This window comes from Eurypyga helias, unplaced genomic scaffold (genome assembly GCF_000690775.1).
Source record: "Eurypyga helias isolate BGI_N326 unplaced genomic scaffold, ASM69077v1 scaffold48598, whole genome shotgun sequence".
NCBI lineage: Eukaryota > Metazoa > Chordata > Aves > Eurypygiformes > Eurypygidae > Eurypyga > Eurypyga helias.
In genome coordinates this window covers 1-8,097 of record NW_010269747.1, presented here as the reverse complement: position 1 = coordinate 8,097, position 8,097 = coordinate 1, and the positions used below count along the sequence as shown (strand labels likewise).

The window sequence follows — 8,097 nt, the reverse complement described above, 5'->3', positions numbered from 1 at the left end:
GGTGGCAATGTGCAAGCGTGAGAAACAAGAAGCAACAAAGGCAACTCCATCCATGGGTAGCCGCAAAAGTCGCTGAAGGCTGCACGCTCCTCAAGCAGTCAGCTCCCGTGGAGATTCTTCAGAGGGAGAATTGCTGAGCACAACACGTGAGCTCTGTGCACGTCCCCAGGATCAGTCAGTTGTGCAGATGTGCTTATCAGAGACCACATCAATCTAAAGCAAAGTGCTCTGCAAAAATATCATTTTTCTTCCCAAACAAACCTCGTACTTGCTCAAACTCCAGGGGCACATCAACAGCCTTTTTCTTTACTTCTTTATCAAAAGCTACCAAAAAAAAAAAAAAAAGAAGATATTGGCAAAATTCAGTACAAGCTCTTCACCCTGGCTGATACCACTGCTCATTCTAACCTCTGAAAAGATCCAGCAATAAACCTTTACATAAAAGCCATCCCTGTCAATACTGCTGCCTCACGCTCCATGATGTAACAGGCATCTTCCAGTTTTCCCTGGCTCTGGGTAACCAAAAGTCAGTCTAGCTGCCTCCCCAGCATCCGGGTTGAGGAACAGCTATTGCACCCAGGAACCCATCCCCTTCCCCCTGGTTCCAGTCACTGACAAAGCACAGCGACGCTACCTCGTACGCCGAGAGCTCCAGGAGCGCGGATAGGTCATCCTCTATTTCCGACAGCGACTGGTTCAGGACAGCGGCTGCCTTGGCCACATCTGGGTGATAATGGTTTTGTAGAGACTGCAGAAACAAAACAAACAGGAGACGGTCTAGTAAGCACAGGGTAACACACACCCACACAGGTATCTGTCCCTTGGTTGTCAGATCCTCAGTGAACATCACAAACTGGCAGTGGCAAGTGTGACGCACTCGGACATTTCAGCCCCGTCTCACACACGTCAAAGGCCCCTCTCGCCTGGTTCACACCCAGCTCAGCACAGACTGACTGCTGCACGGGCCATGCCCACAACACATCACCCAGTTCTGCTGCCTCCCAGCACGCTGAGGCTGCAGCCGAGTCCCTGCTCCAGCACAACATTCCTGTGGCTGCTTCAGCTCCTCACACAAAATCCTTTTAGCATTTAAATGGAAAGTGCTAATCCTGGCATTAAGGTTTTAGAACCATCACGAGTAATTTAACCAATTTCAACCTTCATACCCCGTCCTACAAATGATCCAGGTGAAAGGTGAACGTTACAATCTTCTCTAGCATTTTTAAACCCATTTCTACAGGATGACCTAGCTGTAGCCAATTAATCTCCACCGGTGCTCAGCAAGTTCCTCTCTCTTCTGCAAAGCAAACAGAAAGCCTCACACATTTCCCACTATTTAGTGTTTCAGCTGTTAACCGCACACTTTTCAGCTGCACAGTCAGACGTGTGCTCACAAGCCATCTACTAATTAGCATGTATGATTTCTCCAGCGGGGGGAATCCTCTGCCTCCTACACTGGGCTAGGAAAGGAGGCAGAACAAACGACCAGCCAGAAACTCATCTCGTTTGCAAGGTGTACGTCAGCAGGTTCTCGGAAGTGGGACTGCCCACTGGCAATGTGCACGAAGGAAGCGGCAAGGGCTGAAGAAGCCCATATCCGATGCAGATGTCCCTTTTTAGCTGACATACCTGAATCTCCCAGAGAGAGCTCTCCAAAGCCCTGCTTTCAGATGGCTCCTTCTCCTCCATAATATATGGATCTTCCGACATATCTAAGGAAACAGAGAGAGCTAATACCTTCTGCGTGACGTAAATAACCCCAAAGGGAACAGAGAGATGCAGAGCAGAGCTGCAGCCAGAGTTGCTCCTTCCCAGATTTAGGGTCCAGGAACATGCTGACACATCCTAGCATGACCCAAGAGTTACTGTTTGCAGCACTACAGAATCCTACTACTTTAAAGAGCATAGAAGAAGGCACAAAGAAGTGGAATGGTCTGATGCAAAGGGCATTCTCAGGCAACTCTGAAGGGTCACTACTGATGTTCAACACTACTCAGTTAAACCACAGAGAGATGAACTAAAAACTCAGGAGACTGCAGAGGCCCAAGTGGAACCACCTACACAAAACCACCACAGACTGAAATTGGAGAGGTCTCTGGTTTCTGCATTCATTTTCTTCTCATTTCTTGAGGGAAACAAGACAAGCTCTGTGCCTGGTAGAGGGTCCCCCAGTCCATGAGCATGGTAAGGGGCGTGCGTCAGTGTGCCAGGCTCAAAGCTGCCTTCGCCCAGGGACCGTGAGGGCTAAGTCAGAGAGAAGCAGTGCAGACTGGTCTTCGCAGAGAACCCGAAGGAGCAGCCTACTGGCTTTCCACAAACTCAAGGGACAGAGGCATCCTTCTAAACCTCAGCACTGGAGCTGGGATCTCTCCTCCTCCTCCTCCACAAGAATCCTGCTCTTCACGATGTCTGAAGGCGCAACACAGAACTCCCCTACCCACCTTCCCTCTTACCTTCTGGCCCATTAGGTCTGTGTACAAGCACCTTGCACGCGGGGTGCCTCCGGAAGAGATTACAGATGAAGGGGATGACCATGAGTAGAGCCTCGGGAGGAGCAGTGAGGGCCAGCCGGGAGAGACGCTTTATAAATGCTGCCACCAGGTATGCTGGCAAGTGACTGTTGGAAAGGAGACAGAAGGAACCAGCGTGTAAAAGTCCCAGCAGGCGAGCCAGCAGTCTCACCAATCCAAACAGCCTGTCAGGTTAAAGATCAGTGGGGCTCTACAGATTTCTTTGGGCTATGGAGTAAAAAGAAGCTCTAACAATCCCGATTTCAAGCAGTAATACAGGGCCTCGTGCGCTCTCTGGAACAAATGCGGGGGCATTTCCATCCAGTGCATGAATAATCTCAATCACCGAGTCCATCCGGATGCGTGGCACCACTCCAGGCACCCGCCGCAGCCAAGCACAGCTCTTGGACACGGTCAATCACATGGCAGTCTTTATTCAGGCATTTTATAAAGTTCTGAGTGCTCAGCCAGGCAACCTTAATTATATTCTTCTAATGTCATTTTGTAGGTTTAATTAATACACAGGCCACGGCGTTAAATTTACATAATACTTCCAGGACTACAGCAAGCACTGCAGCTGTTAATGGGAACAAAAAGCTGCTGTAATGTAAATGTGCAGGACAGGGTTTTTTTATATAATGGTTAAAATGTAAATTTCTAACAGCAATCCGCTCATCTAGGCACTTTGTTCAGGTCAGAAGAGCCAGGATGAAGACAATTTTCAGTTGCTCAGCCTTCAGCCTGAAGGCAAGGCTCTGCAAAGCCCCCCCCGCCCAGGACACCATCTGCAGTGCTGACTGTTGTTACTCTCCCCAAAGAACACTATGAGTACAAGGGGGGTGATATTAAGTGCCTCGTGCTGAATTCTAAAGCCTTACTCTTGGTTTATTTTATAACATATGACGGCAACTATATGACCAGCTGCTTATCTAGTTTCTTCCCTGTGTTTGACGAATTGAAGCATCAAGACATATTGTCTAACACTTTTTATTTCCGTGTTATATGTCTGAAAAAGGTCATCAATTTATCAACAGCTTTATGGGCTATAAAAAGCCTGCAAATGTTACTTTTCCATATTCATAAAGACAGACAGAAAAATCATCACTTTCAGCTAAAGTGGGATACAGATCAAAATACATCCATAATCACTTGCAGATTAAACTCAGATAACTAACTGCATTTTTACTTTCTGAAACTAGACGGCTGTGTGGGAAATCTTCAAAAATAGCACATGAAAAATTACACAACGCTACAATAACACTCTTGGATTCAGTTTTCTCGGCAAAAATCAATCTAATCCAGTAAACTCACTGAATACATTATATCCAGACATGTGGGGGACTGCTCAAGAACAGTGCCTGAGCAACAGGAAAGCAGGAGGAAATATGTGAACATACGTAACAAAGATGCTACTTACGATGAAGACAAAAACAGATCAGCCAAATGGAAAAAGCGGGCTCGGTACTTCACGTGATAGATAGAAGGGTCTAAAAGACTGTACAGCTTTTTGTAAAAGTCAGGATATTCCCTGTTAAAAAAAGGAAAGAGACAACATCCATTACCAAAGTACAACGGGACTACACTGTGTCTAAACATTTCCGTGCTTCCCTTACAGACTGCCCCAGACCACTGCTCTGCTCTGTTTAGCTTTCTTAGGCTTCTCTCCACAGCCACCCCTTGAAAATGAGCCGAGAGGTGAACTCACTGCTCTTGCAGTGCCCAGCCATTTTCAGGATGTGATGCTATGCCCGTCGACTGCAAATGGGACAGGATCCAGTGAAAGGCACACCGAAGACTACGGCTTAAAACCACGTTAAACCACGACAACTATGTAATCAGATCAATGGGAATCGATTTTCAAGTGCTGAGCAGTCACAGTCTGGAGAAGAGGATATTTAGGCTCAGCTGAAAAAAAGGTCAGACTATCAAAAGAGCTCAGCATCCAAACAGCTGAGCCTCTTGTGCAGAGTTTGGCTTTCTCATGGGGGAATTATAAAGCCTGAAGATGTGTGGAATCCATTTCAGTTCATTTCTATAAAGATATAGACACAAACCCCCATGTTTCTTTAAACAAGATGCTCTTTTTACTTACAGATTATGTTCATGAATCAGAATAAATAATCCATTTAAGGCTAGAAGACTGATGGCTCCACCTGTAAGAAAGCAGGCAGGTATCAGTACAGTAAGAAAATATTAACTTCAACTTGTTCCTATTATAAAACCTTCCCACAGAGAACACAAAACTAAGTGTACCTGAAATCAGAGCCAGCACAATGGCCGTACAATAATACAATTTCATCTAAAACAATCCAGGGGCTCATAAATTACTTACAAAGAATAAGCTGTAGTTTGGAATAACAGGCTCTGAAGGAGTGAAACACACATGCTGCTCTAATCCCCCAAGAAAGTCACACTGGGGAGGCAAAGGTCTCCTCAGAAAGGACTTTTCTGTAGGAACCTGTGCATCCTGTGCCCAGATACAGGCCAGGTACCAGCATTGCTAACTGAACTCCATATTTAATAGAAATCACTCCAGTATTCTTTTCTTCCCAAAGTCTTAAATATGATCTTCCTGATATACAAGGAGTAACACTACTGACAAACACAGGTAAAAACATCTCCCTTTCAGGGACAACAGAGTTCACACAGTTCCTCAGCTTCATCCCAGACCAAAGTACATCTCTTTCATCCCCCCAGGCCGTGGTTTTGCACCCAGCAGCCCTTCCAAGTCCATCCATACCACAGGCAGAGCCTCACAAAGGACAAAAAGCCTGTTCTCACTCACCTATGCCATAGGCCACCGTCAAGAAATCTATCATGAGAGTGGGCTCGTTCATGTAAGGCAGGATGGAATCATGCAGAATGACAAGAACTTTTTTGTAAAGGCCAGTGGGCAGCTGCGAAGACAAAATAAGAGTGAAACAATCACTGCAGGGAGAACTCAGAGGGCAACAGCAACCCGTGGCTCAAAAAGGCAAGGCACAAGCAAAACGGAACATGGCAGGACGACACAGAGTGGCTTGCAGCAATGGTTCCCAAAGGGGAGAGTTCACAAGTGACACCATCCAAAGAGGCAAGTGCTCACAACTAAAAGTGTCAACGCAGGTCAGAGGGGAAGTCCCCAGCAAAAAGGCCTGGGAACCTTCAACTTGTGAACAGAGGTGGTTGTGCTGCAGACCATTCCTTACAGGCAGACTCGCTTAAGGTGGGGAAGAAAAGGCTGAGAATAAGGAGAAGCAGCAGACTGTTTCTATTGGCTGCTTCTCCTTGGCAGGAGAACAATCCAGTAGAAACAGTGACTAGACTGTTCTCATCTGACATGAGAGTGTAGCGGGGTCCTACCAGGAGCTCCATGTAAGGACAGCCACTGCCTCTAACAATTAGCAATCGGAAAGCAACGCAGGTCAGTGGCAGAAGTAGCACTCACCTTGTGCTTCAAAAAACTCAGCCACATCTTTTGAAACGCCTGCTTGTGTGCCTTAAAACAGAATTGCAAGCAGAGAGTTAAACACACTGGTGTAGATAAAGCTCTATTTTAAGAAGATACAGTTTCAGCTCTGAAGCATGAACAGTTACCTGAAGCTTCGACACTTTCAATTCCTGCCAGTTATCTAAGAAGAAAGGGAAAAGAGATGTTGAACTTGAAACAGATATTTAAAAAATTAAAATAACCCTTTTTTACTTAGTCCTTTGACCCTCTAAAATTTTGGGCTGAAGTCTTGACACAAGGCCATGACAGACCCCACTGCCAACTGAGGAATATGGATTTTGTAATACTGTTTAGAACCACTGTGGTCACAGAACCAGACATTTTTCATTAGCAAACAATAAGAAAGTATTTACACAGTAAAGAAATCTTAAACCTGATTTTCCTTCCCATACACAGTTCATCACATGGTGCTTACTAACCTTGCTTCACCATAAATTTGACCATGTCACTCTCTTTGTCTGGCATGTTAATGGGTGAAATGAGAGAAAATACATTCTGTTGGTAAAACGGCAGTGGCCTCTGAGGAAAAAAAGCATATAATCAAACATGAAGTTCCACAACAGATGGTAAGACACTGGACTTCAGTATTGCCCTATTTTCAAAGCACTAAGTATATTTAGGAAAGGAAAAGGAAAGAAACAACGATGATGGCTGAACTGCATACTGGTATAACCCCTACCCTGGCGTATTACTTGGCTGCCTAACACAAAACCTATCTCTGAACTAATTCTGACTTAACAAAACTAGTGGATCCAATTAAAGAGAACAGACTCTTCCTCTGTACCACAGAAGGAACAGAATTGAAAGCCCTGTGTGTGCCACCCGAGCTGCAGAGATTAGGGTGAAACAGGAGCTAGAGCCCAGACCAGGTTTTGCAAAAACAAGAGCATGCGTGCCTCCAACTACTACCAATTTCAGACTGAAGACAGTCTTGGCATAATTGGCACACGCTGTGAGCAAGAAATAAGTAAGGTGAACGCCTTCAAATGAGCACACTCATTTCCCTTGTTTCCGTAGTCTTTCCATCCACCACTAGTCCCTCCCTGCTTCACGCACAAGATACACGTTTCAGAGCAGTTTATTCAGACCCGCCTCAACGGTAATGCGTTACCTCTTTCGTCTTCTGCATGACTTGTCCAATACTCTCAGTGACCGCCTTCATGACAAAGTACCGAACATCATCATACTCCATGTATTCTTGAAAGCGGGAGATCAGGAGTGAAGCGTCCTCATTTAAGGGAAGTAAGCCATCAACAACTACCTAACAAAAGGTTTGTAAAGGAAAACCATGTCAGTCTCTTACAGTAGCGGAGCGGACAGCGAGCTGTGATGGCTGAGGGCACCCTCCTGTCTTTCTGAAAGGCAGCTAGCATGGCTGTGTGCTGCTTGCCCCAGAGCAACGCTGACAAGCCCTCCTGACCTCCCAGATGGGCCCCTTCTATCAAAGACAACATCGTTTAGAAATGACAGGGTGTCTGAACCAGGCAGTACCTTCTCACCACGGCCAGCGAGGCCAGCTTACCTTAAGAAGTTCACGCGGAAAAGTTAAAGTCCCCTTCCACTCTACTTTGATCAAGGGATGCTGTGCCTCCAACTCCACAAACTTCATGAGGGTGCAGAGCGACAATTCCTTTATTAAAAAAGAAAAAAAAAACAACACACACACAAATAAACTTCAACAAGGACACAAGGGGTCAGACTTAATGGAGGCAACTTCTAAAGGAGGTAGAATGGACGAAGATGAAAGAAAAGAGAAAGCTGCTCCGGGCAGTCTGGTGAGCAGAGGTGCGCCAGAGCACCAGCAACGTCTGACAGCACTGCCAGCCCTCCCACGTTCAAATATTAGAGAGAGAATCGCTCTGCATCGCAAGGGACCCCCCAGTGTGAGCTCAGGACCTACCTTGACCTGGAAGGCATCGTGTCCCATCAGCTCCGCCAAGCAATCCACGCAGTCCTTGTAGCGGTGCCTCATCCACATCTTGTATTTGTCCTCGGCGCTGTAGTGATCTGGAGGGTGAAACACAAGTCTTGAGAGCTCAGAGGGGCCGGGAGGAGCCCCAGGAGAGGGGGCCCCAGGAGAGGGGGCCCCAGGAGAGG

General features: G+C 46.4%; 1 protein-coding gene across 1 annotated transcript; it reads right to left on the bottom strand.

Moving 5' to 3' along the window:
* Window positions 1-208: 208 nt before the first annotated feature.
* Window positions 209-7,999, bottom strand: NOC4L (nucleolar complex associated 4 homolog (S. cerevisiae)). Its single transcript, XM_010158194.1, has 13 exons — window positions 7,901-7,999; window positions 7,523-7,630; window positions 7,112-7,261; window positions 6,420-6,519; window positions 6,087-6,121; window positions 5,938-5,988; window positions 5,296-5,407; window positions 4,603-4,663; window positions 3,928-4,038; window positions 2,454-2,617; window positions 1,630-1,712; window positions 613-748; window positions 209-324 (listed from the first exon to the last, which is right to left on the bottom strand). The coding sequence occupies exons 1-13, from the start codon at window positions 7,976-7,978 to the stop codon at window positions 209-211; spliced, it is 1,305 nt and encodes a 434-aa protein (XP_010156496.1). The 5' UTR covers window positions 7,979-7,999.
* Window positions 8,000-8,097: the final 98 nt, after the last annotated feature.